This window comes from Prionailurus bengalensis, chromosome C2, assembly GCF_016509475.1.
Source record: "Prionailurus bengalensis isolate Pbe53 chromosome C2, Fcat_Pben_1.1_paternal_pri, whole genome shotgun sequence".
In the NCBI taxonomy this organism is placed as follows: Eukaryota; Metazoa; Chordata; class Mammalia; order Carnivora; family Felidae; genus Prionailurus; species Prionailurus bengalensis.
Window position 1 is genome coordinate 157,254,610 of NC_057350.1, and position 19,231 is coordinate 157,273,840.

Consider the following 19,231-nt stretch of genomic DNA (forward strand, 5'->3'; position numbering starts at 1 on the left):
CAAACTTATTCTGATGTAGTTTTTCTTTTCTGCTGCTATTGTAAGTAGGGTCCTTCCTCCATTATATTTCCTATATGATTATTTATATGAAAGCTACTGATTTCTACAAATCTTTACGATCAATTGTCTTCAGTAAAGATTCTTCTATTGTTTGCTGAGTTTGGGGGCTGATTCTCTTGGGTTTTCAAGTTGTACGGTCATAAAGTCTAAAGTAGTGAAAATTTTACCTCCTCCTTTTCAGTGTTTCTCTTTCTAATTTTATTCTATTGTCTAATTGTGCTGGTTCGTGCTGCCAAAATAGTATTAAATAACAGGGTGGACGGTGCTCATTTTGTCCTTGCTTTTAGAAGGAATGTTTACATTGTTTCTCCATTAACCATAATGCTGAGTTCTGTGCAGATATAAACAAGAGTGTGTGTGTGTGTGTCTCTCTCTCTCCATACATACATACATACACACACACACACACACACACACACACACACACACACACACTATTTTACTGAATACCAGAACAGTTATTTTCTCAATTGCTTTTCCTCACCCATGAAGAGAATCTTTTTCTCCTTAATATAAAAATACTGAACCAATCACTACATTACTGGAATAACCACCTCCATCCCGCTTGATCATGGCTCTTTTTCTAAGATACTGGTGTGTATCAATGGTAAGTATTTTATTTAGGACTTCTGCATCCATAACCATAAATAAAACTGGGCTGAAGATTGTTTCTGTCTTAATCTTTGTCAGATTTTCTTATCAATAACACTAATTTGGAGGGCTCTTTTGTTTTTTTGTTTTTTTTAAACCTCTGAAACCATTAAAAAGCATTCTAAGAGCGCCTGGGTGGCTCAGTCAGTTAAGCGTCCAACTTCGGCTCAGGTCACGATCTCACAGTTTGTGAGTTCGAGCCCTGCGTCGGGCTCTGTGCTGACAGCTCAGAGCCTAGAGCCTGCTTCTGATTCTGGGTCTCCCTCTCTCTCTGCCCCTCCCCTGCTTGCGCTCTGTCCCTCTCTCCCAAAAACAAACATTAAAACAAAATTTTTTAATAAAAATAAAAGGCATTTTAGTTATTTGCTTTTTAAAGGTTTAGTAGAAAAAGTGTAAAAACAACACTGCTCTTTCTTGGGGGGCAGGGGTGGGTGGTGCAGGGAGGTAGCTCTTAGCAAGTTCTCCAACAGCTTCTGTGAAAAACAGTTTAAATATGGACGGGGGTGAATGATGGTCAGGCTGGCTGCAGGGCTCAAGACAGACTCAGGAGCAGAACAGTCTGAGTTCTCCTGGTGTATCACCAATGAATGTATGGTTCCGTGTAAGCCCCCGCAAGGCAGTTTCACCGGGTATCAGACCCCTGGCTCGTACCTGCCTTCCTGGAGTTCCAGTGGCCATCACTGCCCCCCACCCCCACCCCTTCTAGCAGGCAGTGCTGTGAGCCTAAACGTTTTTTCGCCTTTTATGAACTGTCTTGATCTTTCTGCCCAATTGCCTAAAGGATTCTGCCATCATCTTTTAACGAGCTAATGATTTATATCCCTTGGTGTTGACGGTTCTTGTTCATTTTTCTTAACCGTAAGATACACCTTTTCGACAGGCCTTCCTTTATTTTCCTAAAGGAACATATTCTTAGGTAATACCATTAAATATCTGTTCTGAACAGAACGTTGAACAACGAACATTTTTTGCTTTCTCTTCTTTGTGGAAATTCACTTTTGCGCATTCAGCTCTTCTTTGCCTGTCTTCTAACCCTTCTTGTGGTTTTACTTTGGCTTCATTTTCTTTGATTTCTTTTTACTCTGGGTGCCGATGTCTTCTTCACGGCCTAGTCTCCTTTTTGCTCCTTCCCATTTCATTTTACATCTGTGATGATTTTGTTCTTCTCTCTTCCACTTGCTTCCTGAATCCAGCACCTCACGTTTTATCACCTCCTTTCTTCTCACCACCTTCCTTGATTCTGGTACTTCCTTATGTGGTGTTCCTCAGAGTGACTGCTTCCTAATCCTTTTCTCCTTTTTTTTTCTTTTTTTAAATTCATGATGAAATGTTCATCCAGAATTTTCATCTCTTCTATGACAATACTATTCTGGTGAATATTCTCCATGTATTAGGTTTTATTAAATTCAGTTCATTTTGGGGGCGCCTGGGTGGCTCAGTCACTTAAGCGTCCGACTTCAGCTGAGGTCATGATCTCATGGTCTGTGGGTTCGAGGCCCACGTCGGGCTCTGTGCTGACAGCTCGGAGCCTGGAGCCTGCTTCAGACTCTGTGTCTCCCTCGGCCTCTGCCCCTCCCCCACTTGTGCTCTGTTTCTCTCTCTCAAAAATAAATAAATGTAAAAAAAAAATAAATAAATTCGGTTCATTTTTTTCACCATTAAAAAAAAAAATACTGTATCTTTGCACCAATGCTGTGTCAACTCTACTGGTCACTCGGCACAGAACGAGTCCTATGGTACTGGTTTGACCTTCTCAGCAGGTTCCTTCAGAAGGGAAATCTGCTGATCTTTTCTAAGCCATTCATCCTGTCCTCCCCACATTCTGTACCTCGAGTTTTATGTGTAAGGAACCTGCTGGCCACGTCCAGGTAAAGTGTGTATGTTTACTGGCATTTCTGAGACCTGTCACCCTGACTCGTTGCATTGTCACTTCGGTGACACACTGTGCTTCTGACACCGAGAGTTTCTGCTCTTCTCCTTTATTCTCAGGTCATGCAGCTTGCTAGCTGCCTGTAAATGTCCAGGAGGAAAGAAAGGAAACTGCTATCTCATACTGCCCAGTTCACCCCGAAGTTTCCACATGTAACTTTTCAAAAGAAAAATCCTCTAAAATTTGATACACAAAATAAACTCACTTTAAGAGTTCATCTCTTTCTGTCTTCCGTGCAAACACGATGTCACTGCACTTGTTCTGGAACCTGACCAGGATTTCAGTGAGCTCATTGTAAAACTGTAAGTAAAGAAATACAAGTAATAAGCCAGAATGATATTTTAATCTGAAGAGGAACACAGTCTAAAGCTCGTATGTCAGTCACGGTTAAACCTAAACAACCAAAATCCTCCGCACAACACAGTCATACCACTAAGGTTCAACAAGTTAATACTGAATATGACCTAATAATATTCCTAAAGAAAATGAAATAAACTCATTTTTGGAGAACACCTGTCACCAAAAATCAAATGGAACAAACTATAAGTTTCATGATCATGAGTATGTTCCCAATTCCTGGAGAAAAGGCAAGTACTTAAAGATAGGAAACCTATTTCGGTGGAAGGATTAGATTGCACATTCACTTCAGAAATACAGACATCACTTCAGAAACTCTTAGAGGCATTTCCAAAGGCTCTCTGAAGAATTTTCTCAGCTTATCTATTTGAACAAAGCATTTTAAACCAAATTAAAACGGGATCTTCCTATCCTATTTCCAAGGCTTCGTCGTATTTCTACCTCTTCAGAGGTTTTCACCTTACATCCAAGGTATTTGTATCAAAATAATTTTATTCAATAATCATCATGGAGTTAAAACACCACAAGGTATTGTGTATCTGAAGAACTAACGATCACCTGTTCCCTCAAAAGCAAAGTAAATGTTAAAAACAAATATAATCATTTCCCTAAGCTATTTAAAGGAAAGGCAAGAAAATACTTAACATATTTAGTAAGCATCCTGAGACTCAGGCAGATAACAAGTCCATCGTTATCCAAACCATCAGCACAGAATATAAAAGCCATATCCTCCCCTCCCTTCCCCACCACAGTTCAGCTTCGACTACTCCTGTTCCCGCATAATTCGCTCAAATTGGTCAACTTCCTGTCCCCCCCAAAAAGCGTCACTGGCTTTTGACATCTCTGTGCTAATTTCTTTTACCTGAAATTCCTACATCCTCTTTCTGTCTGGTGAAATACACAATTCATTCTTCAACATTCTCATGAAATATTGCCACCTTTGTTAAGGCTTTCCTTCCCTTATGACAAGCCTCTCAGAGGAAAAAATCATTAAAGCTAGGAAGTCCGAGACAAAGAATAATAATAAGGTCCAACTGGAAAAACTATTAACTTCTCAAACTATATTTTCACTCTGTACTGGTGAACTACTGTTTCTTTTGGACTTCATACCTTTGTGCCCTCCTTCAAATTAGCCACAAGCTCAACAAAGTTGTCATATGCAGTAGCTAAATTCTTCAAAACTTCTTCTCTTAAGTTAGCTTCATTATTAGATTGCTTCATTTTTGAAAACTCCTGGTGTGAGACCTTGTTAAAAGAAAGATTTATGTATTTACATTTATTTATCAAATTAATATAGCCTGTAACACATTTACTGATACTTTCCCAACTATATATGAAAATCATATGTGATTACATGCAGGAATCACTAGAAATTTACCTAATAGAATTTTTGGAATAACACAGTACCTTAATTCTTAAAGTAAAAATGTCACAAATTCAGTGGTTATCAAAATACAACCAATAACGATTACAGATTTCTATTAGTATGTACTACTTGCAAAACACAATCCTGACATAGATTTAGTCCAGGTTTATCCTTTCTGTGATTTTCTTAAACATAAATCTTACTGAAGCATATAAACCTTACCTGAATATTTTTAAGAAGTTCTTCCTGTTTCCTTAGAGATTCTTGGACTTTCGTCGTAAGACCTCCATAGATTCGATCCAGCTCAGTGACAGAAAGAGCTTCTTCATTTATTACACCATCTTGAGCCAAAGCAGTCAAAAATTTGCTTGTCATGTCAAAATTCACTGATTTCAAGTCATTCTCTAGCCCTTCTCTTTCCTTCTTTACTTCATCAAGATTGGTCAATAAGGATTTTAAGACATTTACAACCTAAACAATTAAAACAAAACAAAGCAAACAAAACCCCTTAGTTTAAACTGCCAAAAAAACAGAAGCCAATTTCAAGAAGGGAATTATATACACAAAGGTTCACTCCTTTGAGACGATCTCTCAGACAGCCAAGCATAAATGGCACATCAGGTTTATTTACATTGTACCTTTAGTGGACTCAGATTATAAGAGCAGCGGCAATAATGGTAACACCAGCAAGCATGATGATTTACATGAACATTTATTATGTGCCAGGGACTGTCCTAAACACTTCACAAATTTAGTATTATCCTTACAATATCCCATAAGGTATATATTTATTACTTCTCTTCCACAAATAGAGAAATTAAGCCTCAGAAAAATTAAGTAACTTGCCTAAAGTTACACAGCTACTAAAGGAACACAGGTAAAATCTGAGACCTCAGTCTGCCTAACTCCACAATCAATCGCGTAGCCACTCTACACTACACTATCTCCCTGTCATGGTTCCGAGGTAGAGGGAGATATGTTCTTGCCAAGTCAGCAGATACTCCATTTTGCTGACATGGAGAGACAGAGATATACAGAGAGAGACATGGAGATAGAAACAGAGATACAGATCTATACGGAGAGAGGATCTTAGAGAAAGAAGAGAGCCAAAGAGGTAGATACAAAGCTATGAACTACATGTTTATGTTATATACTGGTAGAGAGAAAGGAGAGAGGCCTCTTGTACATCTCTTCATTCCACTAAGAGTTCTATCTCTGATTCGGCCCAGGCACCTCGAATACCCACATGATTCATGAACAGCCCTTTGGAGTCCGTGTTACAGTGCCCAAGTGCCCCGCTGATGCCACTTACAAACCGTCCCTTTTCACTCGCATCTCTCCGCGCTCTTGCTAAGACCACCAGGGAGAAAACCAACCGCAGAGCCCCCACTGCGCTTGCCCCCATGATGCTCAGAGAAAGGAAGCTGGGGCAAAGACAAAGGAAGAAGGGGACACCCAGGAGCCCCATCTATATCCCTGTCTGTCTTCTTACCACGGCATTTCCAACCCCAACGGCTCTCCCACCTGCCGCCGGCGTCTAAGCGTTTCTGTCCTACTCTCCGTGACACAGCCCTCATTAGCTCCTTGGCAAGTGTCCAAAATAGCCTTCCTTTGTGAAGACTAAAAATCTGAGGAAAAATCTACAATTTCTTCTAAATTTTGGCCTCTGTTCACCACCTACACCTCTTACATGTCCTATCTTAAATGCAGAGTCTTTTAAACACTCAGAGTAGTGGACAGAACTGTGACTCCGGGAGGTCCAAGAAGCCTCAAACCACAGATACTCTCGATGGAAGGAAGAGGACAAATAATCACACCTACAAGGAGATGGCAAGTCTGTTTCAGGGATCTGGTGGAATCTGATGTGAGACCATGTGCATAAGAATCTTGTTTCCAGACGACTTCCGGGATATACTGTTACATGAAAATCAAAGGCACCAGAGCATACATACAGCATATTACACTCTGAGTAAAGAGGAGGGAAATCAGAAATAGGGACTCCTGGGTGGCTCAGTCAGTTAAGCATCTGATTCTTGGTTTTGGCTCAGGTCATGATCTCAAGGTTCCTGAGATCAAGCCCCGCGTTGGGCTCTGCACGGACAGCATGGAGCCTGCTTGGGATTCTCTCTCTCCCCCTTTCTCTCTGCCCCTCCCCCACTCATACACACTCATTCTCTCTCTCTAAATAAGCTTTAAAAAAAATAGACATATACACACATAATATAGTATGTATATGTGTGTGCACATGTAATTTAAAAAAAAATAGAAAAACAGGACAAACCAGAAAGTAACAAAAAAGGTTGTTTATAGAGAAAGGATGGAAACAAGGTGGAAAGAACAGAGATGAGATTTCTCTGCATGCACCTTTGGAATTATGAACATTTTTTACACATTCAAAACACAAAATTAAATCACAACTTGAATACAGGAACACAAGTACCTAGTTATCCATCAGAGTGAAACGTAATTACGTAGAAAACACTATTTCAACCCTGACTACATTCCCTTAATGGACATATTATGACTTAGGTCCTGTGTAACCAAGGATACTGTACCTCCTGGAAAACTCAATCTCGTTACCTGCAAAGCAAGAATAAGAGTACTTATCCCAGAACTGTTGTGAAGACTGAAATCATATCAAGTGCTCAACGAAATTTGTAACACAGGGTAAGCACTCAATCAGTAGCAGCCATTATTATTCACTGGTAGTTAGGTGTTACAGTTTAACGCTACACTTTGGGTACACTATAGAATAAAGAGGCTTACGCATCTACGCAATAAGAAGAGAGGAACAATGAGGAATAGATTAAGAATTAAAATATTTAGGGGAGCCTGGGTGGCTCAGTCGGTTAAGCATCTGACTTCGGCTCAGGTCGTGATCTCATGGTTTGTGGGTTTGAGCCCCCTGTCGGGCTCTGTGCTGACAGCTCGGAGCCTGGAGCCTGCTTGGGATTCTGTGTCTCCCTCCCCTCAGCTACGCCCCTGCTCACACACTTTTAAATAAAGACTTTAAAAAAATTATTTTTAAAAAGAATTAAAGTATTTATTCTGCTGTAACTATGGGACACATTTTGGGGGGGGTGCAATAGGATATAATTTTAAAAGGCTGGGGCAGTATTATCTATTGTCTAATTTTAAACAGATAATGGAACCTCAACCATGACTGTGGCTCTATGTGAAGGTTGTTTAACTATTAGAAAAATGCCACTTATCTTTCTCTCAGTTATGTCCAAAAAAAGCCAGAAAGAAAATAATAAAACAGTCAAGTAAAATAAAGCTGGGGGAGAAACAGGAATATGCAAAACCCGTTCAAAAAAAACACAAAGTCTACTAAACAAAGCTGAAAGTCAGGGATACCATAACACATTATCTAGAAACAGACTGGATGTGTCTTTCATAGCAGGCAACTAAGACCCTCTCATCAAATAATGGGTCCCAACTGCGGTGGTGGTAGCCCAAGTTAGCCAACAAGTAATATGAGGAGACAGACGTGGTCCACGAGGATATAACCTCGTGTTCAGTGAAGAGCTAAGCATTCACAGGCGACAGAGTAATGTGGGAAGAGGACCCCAGCAGAATGTGGAGAGCCCCAAGTTCTAATCCCAGCTCCACTATGAAGAAAAGCTAATCCTAACTTTTACGGTGGTCAGTTTTCTAATCCGTGATAAAAAAAAAGGGCCAAAGATCTATTTAGTAAGTCCTATTCTATTCCAAAATGCTATGATTCTAACTCTCTGGAAAAAAATGCTATTTAAAACAACCAATTTATAAATGAACTTTTAGACCACCACACAAAGATAGAAGGAGAGTCCTTGTATGACAAACATTCTCTTTTTTTTTCTTCAAACTATCATATATACTAGTTTAACCCTAGTTTAGACTGTATGATATTGGCCTCATTTTAACAGAACGAATACAGGAGAAAATGAAGTTTAACTGCTTCCACAAATGACCAGAATAGTTAAGAAAAGTAAACCACGGTCTACATTTCTTATACACTCAGGGCCTAACATGTTATCAAGTTAAAGCATATAAGTAATTAGAATACCTACACACCTCCATGTTCAATGCAGTGTTATTTACAACAGCTGAGATATGGAAACCTAAATGTCCATCAATGGATAAGTGAATAAAGATGTGGTGTATACACACACACACACACACTCACACACACACACACACACACGCACACACAGGAACATCAGCTATAAAAAAATGAAGGACTGCTAAGGTGGGTCAGTTGGTTAAGTGTTGGGCTCTTGATTTCGGCTCAGGTCATGATCTCACAGTTCGTGAGATGGAGCCCTGTGTCGGGCTCTGTGCTGACAGCACGGAGCCTGCTTGGGACTCTCTCTCTCCCACTCTCTGCCCCTTCCCCACTCACGTTGTCCCTCTCTCTCTTAAAATAAATATACACTGGGGCGCCTGGGTGGCGCAGTCGGTTAAGCATCCGACTTCAGCCAGGTCACGATCTCGCAGTCCGTGAGTTTGAGCCCCGCGTCGGGCTCTGGGCTGATGGCTCAGAGCCTGGAGCCTGTTTCCGATTCTGTGTCTCCCTCTCTCTCTCTGCCCCTCGCCCGTTCATGCTCTGTCTCTCTCTGTCCCAAAAATAAATAAACGTTGAAAAAAAAAATTTTTTTTTAAATAAATAAATATACACTTAAGTAAAAATGAAATCTTGCCATTTGTGACTTGAATATGCCTTGAGGGCATTATGCTACATGAAATTAAGTCAGCCAGAGAAAGACAAACACCCCATGATGTCATTTATATGTGGAATCTAAAAGAAAACCAAGCTCACAGATACAGAGAACAGACTGATAGCTGCCTGAAGTGGGGCGTGGGGATGGACAAACTAGATGAAGGGAGTCCAAAGGTACAAACTTCCATTAATTAAATAAGTCGGTCATGTGGATATAATGGAAAGCATGGTAACTACAGTTAGGTATACCGTATTACATATCTGAAAGTTGCTGAGAGTAGATCTTAAAAGTTCTCAACACAAGAAAAACAATCCTGTAACTACTTGTTGGACTGATGTTAACCAGAGTTATAATGATCATTTCACAATATAAACAAATACCGAATCATTATGGTATGTACCTGAAATATAATGCTGTATGTCAATTACACCTCGATAAAAAAAATTTTTTAATAATAATTACAACCCTGTTGTATTTATTTCTGTGTTTCATAAACAGCTCCGATTAGCTTTCAACTGCAATTAACTACATCCCTTTATAGCGTTGGGTTACCAGTAGCTATCATTCCATCAACACTTTTTGAATCCTCACATGTTGGGCACTGTTCTAGGTTCTAAAATACAACTACTAACAAAAGCAGAGTCTTCCCTTCATGTGGGGGACAGAAGAAGGGAGGGGAGGATTAAACAACTACACAAAAATAGAGCAATACGGTAGACAATGACCGAGAAAGGGAAGGGGTGACATCTGGAGCTTTAATGAAAAAGAAGCAGCGACCAAGCAAAATGGAAGAAAGACCCCAACAGAAGGAAGGCAAATGTTAAAGTCCTGAGGCAGGAACAAGCTTCACATGATCAAAGGACCCAAAAAAAAAAAAAAAAAAAAAAAAAAAAAAAAGGCCAGTATGGCTGAAACACAGTAAAAGCAGGAAGGCAGAAATGAGATCACCTAAGCCATTTCACCTTTAAGACCCATGGCTGTTGCAAAGTTTTCCTGTAAAGAACCAGACAGAAGGGAAAAAAGAAAAAAAAATTTTTTTTGGCTTTGTGAGCCATAGTCTCTGTTACAACTATTACAACTATTCAGTTCTGCCTTTCGAGTGTGAAAGCAGCCGCAGACGAAATGCAAAGGAATGAGGATAACTATGCTCCAACAAAAATTTATTTATGGATACCAAAATTTGAATTTCATATAATGTTCATATCCTAAAACATCATTGACTTCTTTTCAACCATTTAAAAATGTAAGAAGCATTCTTGGCTCACAGGCCACACAAAAACAGGAGGCAGTCTGGATTTAGCCCGTAGCCCACTGCGTGCCGGCCCCATGTGGATGACCAAACTCTCTGTGGCATCTAACATCACCAAACACAGGCAGGCACACACACACAAAACACTCTCAGCGAGATATCAGCTTTACTTTTCAGACCCTGCCAATTTGGTTTCAGAAAAGGGAGACATGAGACTACCTCGGTAACAGAACAGCAGGAAGCTGACCACACTTACCCTACACTAAAGCTAATCTCCGGTTTTCCATCTCTCTCTCTCAGGAACCACCATGCCATAGTTTCTGGCATATAGTAAGTCTTCAACAAGTGTTTGGTGAGCAAATGAATGAAGAGATGCCAGTCAATCTGGACACCTGTCTATATATTTTGTTATGAAAAACTAAGAGTAAATAAAAGCTGTATTTGCAGATCACCCACTAGTCTAGAAGATGACTTTGTGGGAGCCAGAAAAAAGCCCTAGAGGGACACACGGCTCTGGACAGCGCTACTTTATGAACTATCTCTGAGGAGATGGGAGCTTTTTTCCCCCAAAGCACCCCTCCATCACCTGAGGCAGATACAGCACTGTATTAGTCGATATCACTTTTGTACAAAAAAAACAAAAAACAAAACAAAACACACCCCTTCCTCTGGGCAGACTCAGCCCTACTGGAGGGCCAAGGCTTGGCTGCCCAAATGTGGACTAGATTCTGCACCCTAACTGATCAGAGGTGCACTACCACAGCAGCAGTCCTAGGTATTTAAAAAAGGATTTTTCAACACAAATTACCCACAGCTTGCAAAATTTTTCAGAGCAACTCAATACGTAAAAACAAACGGCCAAAGAGACCAAGATGGACAGTAGGCCCCTTCACAATAAAAGAAGAAAGAGCCTACCACTAAGATCGGAGCTGCCTTAATAAAATGTGCACTTTCTATCACTTCAATACCAGAATTCAAATGACTGTTTTTATCATAAAAAACTCCGGCTAAAATGCGTCATCGACCACGACAACTACCTGAAATAGCTTTGATAAAGGCACGTGATGAACGAATATACAGAGCACTGAGGTTTTCTGTTGCTTCCATCCAGAGAATCTAGCTTCAGTAAAGTAACTTCGTATTGACCATACAAATCTTCTTCCCCTATGTAACACCACTACGAATCAACAACTGCATATAATAACACATTAGTGCGTGCCAATTCCAACTGTGCTCCGCATAGACCATTTTTGCTTTTCTACTGCAAGCAGGAGAATCAAAGGACAGAAGCCGTGCTAAGTTCTAAGTCACAGACAAGACGCCGAAAAGGAAAAGCAGAGGGGAGACCTGACCAGCTCAGTTAATAGGGCGTGCGACTCTTGATCCTGAGGTTGTAAGTTCGAGCCCCGTGCTGGGGGTAGAGATTAGTTAAAAATAAAATGGAAGGAAGGAAGGGAGGGAGGAGACAAGAGGATACTAAGCAGGGATTTTCTCTTTCCCGAAAATAAAAACAGGGCCAGATTTTGTTGCTCTTCTGTGGGTCTACAGTCTCTGTTCCTCACAAAGTAATCTAACCACCTTCCTTCTTCCTTCCTCCCACTTCCTTAAAGCATCTAATGGATATTCTTTGTTCCGTCAGGTTCCCCCCACCTTGAGAGATCTGGGTTCTGTGCACATTCAACCATGCAATCTTCACCGTGGGGGCTCATTTCCACTGAACCTCTCTGACACCGTCTCTGGACATACCCACTCACTCAGTCTTCCTCGGAGTTTATGTGTTCACTCTGTCTGCCTGTCAACTCTGTTCTCACCATGTGCCAATTTCTTAAGAAGCTTCTTAAGAAATGTTAGCATTTAAGTGCTTAGTCATCTAAATCCTCACAGCATACTTTCTTTTTTTTTTTTTAATGTTTATATTTATTTTTGAGACACACAGAGACAGAGCATGAGCGGGGGAGGGGCAGAGAGAGAGAGGAAGACACAGAACCCGAGGCAGGCTCCAGACTCCGAGCCGTAAGCACAGAGCCTGACGCGGGGCTCGAAACCCGTCAACCTCGAGATCATGACCTGGACCGAAGTCGGATGCTCAACCAACTGAGCCACCCAGGTGCCCCAGCACACTTTCTATAGTCACAACGCTTCTGCATTTCTACCCTGTATTACAGTTCTCCTTGTATATGGCTAATCTTCCACACTGGACTGAAAATTGAGGGTAAAGGTTGTGTATGATCCATTGCTGATTTTTCCAAGTACCTAGCATAGTGCCTTACAGAGTAGGTATCCAAGAAGTCCTGGTTGAATAAATACATGAAATGTTTCTGTGGAAAGACAATGCACAACACTGATAACTTTTGAGACCTACTACCCCAGGAAATTCACCTATTTCAAGAAGTTTTCAGCAAACATTTCTTGCCCTTTGGCTTATTTTCCTATGCACCTCAGGGCCTCTATTTTATTCTACTACATCACGGCACAGTAATCGGCCACTAAGGCATATTTGCACCTTCTCTCTTAGGACTTTCTGACTCACATGCCCTACTACTGGTCTTCCCCTTCCTGTCACAGGTAGAAATGCCATGATGACGTTACCCACGGGTTAACACGCACAGCTGGTTGATTTTTCCTTTAGAGATAGTCCCAGTGGAATACAGTGGAAGGAAGCAGAGAATGATGGAACTAAAAACAAAAAAAGGCATGGTCGGAAAAACATCTGGCCAAACCCAGTCCTTCTACTTCAGGGAAGTTTCTATGCTTCCAAGCCTCTTCCTTTTATAAAACCTGAACTACATACTGAGTATCCAGAATACAGTACTAAGCTCGTAGGAAACACTCACTAAATGGAAATTACTATTATAGGATAGTAATATCACCAATGAATGTAGTTACAGATTACACGATGTATATGTTCTACTTTACACATACGAACCTCAATTTATGTCTGCATTTTTTCAAAGATGACAATATGAAACTGGCAATTCATTGTGCTCATAATGGCTCGAACGTCGTTTTCATAAGCAGATGACCACCCACACGACAATGCGTCTTCTTACCTCGCTGCCCTGCATGGTCCTTGCTGGGTTAGCAGAAGGGATGGCCGCGTTCAGCTCAGGCTCCGGCTTACACAGAAGGGCAATGGTGTCTCGGTGAGACTGGTAACGTTCTTTCACCTGCCCATCTGCTTGCACAGCTTTATCCAAAACTGTTCTGAAGTTGGTTCCCTCTGTCAGGGGAAAAAAATGTCACTTGAGCACAGCACTGATTTGAACAGTAACATCTATGGGTTGGTTATACTTTTAGTTCTGTGCTCCAAATTTACCTTTTCCCCCTCTTCTATGGGTTCCATCTCACTACATAACAGAAACTGAGCTCCTGTCACTCTCGGCATTTTTTATTTCTGGAAAATTGCAGTTAAACCTTAAAATACATTTATGGTTATTGTCCACCAAAAAAAAGCTGACATCAGTTTAATGTATTCCTCCAACTCATTAAGATAGAAACACTCCAAAAATTGTTACAACTTACTCTCAAAAGATCAGTTTCAACTTGACTTTAAAGAATAGCAAATATATTTTTAGAAAAAATCAATTGTATTAAGTCCTTTTACAGAGAAGTAAAACAAGTCTCTAGCAACCGTAACGACATTTATCTAACAAATACAAATCTTAATAATTAAAGTCTTAAAAAATGATAATTTGACTTCAAATTAACTGGTGGGGCACCTGGGTGGCTCAGCTGGTTAAGTGTTCAACTTCGGCTCAAGTCATGATCTCACGGTTCATGAGTTCCAGCCCCTAGCCTGGAGCCTGCTGCAGATTCTGTGTCTCCCTAGCTCTCTGCCCCTCCCCCACCATTCTCTCTCTCTCTCTCTCTCTCTCTCTCTCTCTCTCCCCCAAGATAAACATTTAAAAAAAGATTTTTTTAATTAACTGATAAAACTCCTATTTTCCACCCACTACTAAATGAAATGAAATTACAAAACCATATGTATATAATATGATCTCATTTATTTTTTACAAATATGCTTCCCATGGGGAAGCATATTTAAAAAAAACAAACAAAAAAGATGCACAGGCCTTGGAATAGGAAAAGAGAGTTACAGAATCTTTTTTTTTTTTAATTTTTTAATGTTTATTTATTTTTTTAAGAGACAGAGAGACAGAGTGTGAGTGGGGAACGGGCAGAGAGAAGGAGGGGAACACAGAATCTGAAGCGGGCTCCAGGCTCCGAGCTGTCAGCACAGAGCCTGATGCAGGGCTTGAACCCATCAGCCGTGAGATCATGACCTGAGCCGAAGTTGGAGGCTTAACCGACTTAGCCACTCAGGCGCCCCCAGAATCATTTTAATTTTTACTTTATACCATTTTTAAGAATCCAAACTTCTTACAATGAAATGAACATGGACTACCTGTTACTTAGTTTTTATCTTACAATGAACTGAGAAAAACACCTGTGTTTTCATAATAGTAGTTTTAGTAACAACTAGTTTACAAATGACCCTAATTTAATCAATCAAAAATGTGGGTTCAAATTGGGAATTTATTGTGCACCTGGCTGGCTTAGTCAGAAGAGCACATGACTCTTGATCTCAGTGTTGTGACTTTGAGCCCCGCGTTGGATATAGAGATTACTTAAAAATAACGCCTTTAAAAAAATGGGGAACTTATGCAAGCGAAAGCCATTTATGCACATTTTTACCTGCTCTTAAAGGCTTATAGAGATCATTAGATGGTGTCCTTTGCCAGCGTTCCTTGAATTTTGCTCTTAAATCACTGTCCGTGGCTTCTTCTTCATCCAACAACCTTAACGACTTTTAAAAAGGGGGCAAAGCAACAATGAAACATCATTTCTGATAATAAAAAATTTAAAACACTTTTTAAATGATCAGACTCAAGACAGGTGAGAATTAGTGAGATGGGAGTGAGTGCCCCTACGTTACTGGCTGGGGTACCAACTGGTACAACAGTTTTGTTGCATAAATCCAACTTACGACATATTTAACACAAAGTCTTATAAAATGCAGGGATGCATTTAGCCATTACCTTATTCAGTAAATTAAAAAGGACGAGTAACTAAGAGAATAGGTATATCCATACACCAAAACTACTTTAAACAAAGATTCCAAAAAGGAAGAAGTAAAACAACCTCTACATGACCTTACATAAAGAAAATCCTTAGGAATCCACAAAATAACCGTGAGAAATAATAAACAAATTCAGTAAAGTTACAGAATACAAAAGAAACATACAAACTCAGTTGCCTTTCTATACTGTAGCCATGAACAATCCAAAAAGGAAATTAAGACAACGATTCCATTTAAATAGCATCAAAAGAATAAAACACTTAGGAATAAATTTAACCAAGGAGGTGCAAGACTTATACCCCAAAAGTTACCAAACACTGTTGAAAGAACCTAAATAAATGGAAAGACATCCCTTCCGTATTCACAGAAGATTTAATATTGTAAAGATTGGCAATACTCCCCAAATTGCTCAAAACATTCAGTGCAATCCCTATTAAACTACTAACTTTGGGATTTTCTGTATAAAGGTTAAGTCAAAACCACAATGAGATGCCACTCCATACCCACAAGGCTGGCTAGAATTAAAAAACAGAACAATTGTAAGGGTTGGCAAGGATGTCGAGAAACTGGAACCTTCACACACTGCTGGTTAAGAATGTAGAATGGTGCAGCTGGTCTGGAAAATAGTTCGACAGTTCCTAAAAAAGTTGCACATAGAATTCCTATATGACCCAGCAACTCCACTCCTCTGTATATACCTGAGAGAATTTAAAACAGGTGCTTAAAAAACATTCCCAAGTAACATTATTAATAACCAAAAAAGCGAAACAGCCCAAATATCTACTACTGATAAATGGATAAACAGTAGGTGATACCTCCATACAATTGAAGTATTATTCATCCATAAAAAGAAATCAAGTGCTGACACTATAACACGGATGAACCTGAAAACATCGTGCTCAGTGACAGAGGCAGAAGGTGCACATGCCGTCTACGATTCCATTCACATGAAATGTCCAGAATAAGCAAATCCAGAGGGAGAAATCAGATTAGCAGCTGCCTAGAGACGGGGCAAGGGGTCATGAGGAGTGACTGCTAATGAGGATGGGGGTTTCTTCCGGGGGTGATAGAAGCACTCTGAAATTGGACAGTGCACGCTTGCACAACAACATGAATGCACTAAATGCCACCATCTTGTACACTTTAAGGTTAAAATGAGGACTTTTATGTTATGCAAATTTTACCTCAAAAACAAACAGACACGCAGTTGTGAAATAAACACAGGAGATTGTTTTTAAGAATTAGATATGATGTGGGGCGCCTGGGCGGCGCAGTCGGTTAAGCGTCAGACTTCAGCCAGGTCACGATCTCGCGGTCCGTGAGTTCGAGCCCCGCGTCAGGCTCTGGGCTGATGGCTCAGAGCCTGGAGCCTGTTTCAGATTCTGTGTCTCCCTCTCTCTCTGCCCCACCCCCGTTCATGCTCTGTCTCTCTCTGTCCCAAAAAATAAAATAAATGTTGGAAAAAAAAAAATTTTTTAAATAAAATAAAAAAAAGAATTAGATATGATGAAAACAAAAGGTTATCAATAAAATGAAAAACAAAAACTCAACAGAATGGCTGAAAAGCACAAACAGCACGGCTAATAACCAATTAATGAGCCGAAGGCGGGCCAGAGGCACAAAGAGAAAAAGTCAAAGAAATGTTAAGAGATATGAAGACTGATCACCATCAAAAGAACCATCATTCACTAAAAGAAATTCGTTAGGAGATAACGGAAAAGAAATAACTGAAGAAACAGAATCTATGGACAGGGAGTGAAGATTAAAAGACCCAACAGATCCCTAGCAATGATAAATTGATTATCTAAAAATTAAACCAATTGGACACTTCAAAATTCTGAAAATCAAGACTAAACTAAATTTCTAAAAGCCACCAGAGAATACCAGCTTCACAACCTGACTCCGCAACTCACAACTTACTTAAAAGGAGACTCTCCAAGTACAGCTGACCAGGTAAGAGTGACTACTCCAGAAGGCTGTTAGAAACATCAAATGAGACAAGTAAAAGTGCCGCATGCTAAGACAGGCAGGCAACAGACATGTACCATACACACTCAGAATGCCAGTTTCACTGTCATTAGAAGGTAAGCTTTTCACACACTAATATTTCCAACAAAAATGCTCCTCGCAACTACACGGAAATACAGTATTTCAATAGGCAATGTTCTTTTTCCATAGAACTCGTTTCAAAATCAAATATGCATCTTCTAGTCAATGACATCTTAAAATCAAGGAAATACAGTGATATTTAATAACTACCAACTAGCAGGTACACGCATGATCCCACTTCGTAGCTATCTTACGTGATACACACTATTCTCCCATTTTTGGGGGTAAGTCAAGTGAGACAGGATCGTTAAGTAATCTGCCCAGGGTCACAGCCAAGAACAAAACCCGGGAATCAAATCCAACTCCAACTCCAACATTGAAGAATGGTTTACGACTGTAACTTCCACTTACTAAATGCCCCCAGACTGCTATTTGCCTTGCAATACCTGCATTTTCCAGCATCTGTCTTCTCCCTCCCTGTCAATTACTTCCTGCTGCTTCCACTTCCGTGGGACCTTAAATAGCATCTCCCCCTTGTTCTCCCTATGGCTCGCTACTATTGTAACGTCCTTTCAATTGCAACACCAGATAAAAGCTCGCCTGACATAAAAATCAACCAAGTCTATGGCCTCAAGAGCAGTGTCTGTTAAATATTCACGTACACACAAATGACCCTGCGATCTTGTTAAATGCAAATCCTGATTCAGAAGGTCTGAGATGGGGTCTGAGATGCTGCACTTCTAACACGCTCGGTACAGCAAGGTTTTGGCACTGAACTCTGTACCATCAATTCTGTTTGCTTTCAATTATCTGATCACTGACTACCTCTACATAGATGAGGTTGGTAACATTGATGGTATAATTAATGTAGAACCACTCATGAATCAGATTCCCCAGGCCAATACTGCAGTAAGTTTTCATTTAAGTTTTCTAACCTTTTTCAGTAGCTAATATGCCACCACAACCACTTCTGCATCAGTTAGTATAGTGACTATACTCTCATCATCATAGTAATACGGTGGTAATAGTCATAATAGCTATCATTTATTAAGCATGTACTATGTTCCATAGGTTACAGGTTTCACTCTTTTACTTTAGAAAACCCTTAAAAAGAAAACAAACAAACAAAACCCAGGAGGTAAATATTCTCCTCCCCATGGTTCACACTGTACAGACGATCCTTGAATGACATAGCTTTGAATTTTGTAGGTCCACTTACATGTGGATTTTTTACAGTACAATATTATAAATGCAGGATTCTTAGGATTTTATGATTTTCTTTATGATTTTAATAACATTTCTTAGTTTAAGAATGCAGAATATAATATATATAACATGCAAAATATGGGTTAATCAACTATTAATGTCACCAGTAAGGCTTCCAGTCAACAGTAGGTTATGAGTAGTTATGTCTGAGTCCAAAGTTACACTCAGATCTCTGACTGCATGGGGGAGGGAGGGTCAGCACCCCATGCTGTGCAAGGGTCAACGCTACTTAAGTCCTCTATCCCTGTCCCAAAGTACTTGGAAATGATGTAAATACAATATTCTCTGCAAGTCAGCTGAAAACTTAACACCATGGACTAAAGCACTGATTAACAGAAGTCACCTTGAAGACGTGACTCCTCAAGTGGCAAAAGCCTATATAACCATTTTGAATATATTTATCACTAAAGGAAGAAGTAATTCAATAAGGAGAAAGAGGTGAAGGCATTGTAAACGGAGAATTAACACTGTCAAACAGCTGACTTTGGCCAAAAAACTTTAGTGTTCCATACCCATTGAT

The 19,231-nt window shown here is 40.0% G+C and overlaps 1 protein-coding gene across 6 annotated transcripts in view; it reads right to left on the reverse strand.

The window, feature by feature from the left end:
• The window catches only part of LOC122492185 (programmed cell death 6 interacting protein), an 80,530-nt gene that overhangs the window by 12,056 nt on the left and 49,243 nt on the right, over positions 1-19,231 (reverse strand). For all 6 annotated transcript variants that reach the window (XM_043595838.1, XM_043595834.1, XM_043595836.1 and 3 more), the window contains exons 11-15: positions 15,012-15,123; positions 13,367-13,536; positions 4,587-4,835; positions 4,109-4,243; positions 2,847-2,941 (exon numbers count right to left, since the gene is read on the reverse strand). In XM_043595838.1, the coding sequence (XP_043451773.1) occupies positions 2,847-2,941; positions 4,109-4,243; positions 4,587-4,835; positions 13,367-13,536; positions 15,012-15,123 (761 nt within the window). The remainder of the gene's footprint in view (positions 1-2,846; positions 2,942-4,108; positions 4,244-4,586; positions 4,836-13,366; positions 13,537-15,011; positions 15,124-19,231) is intronic.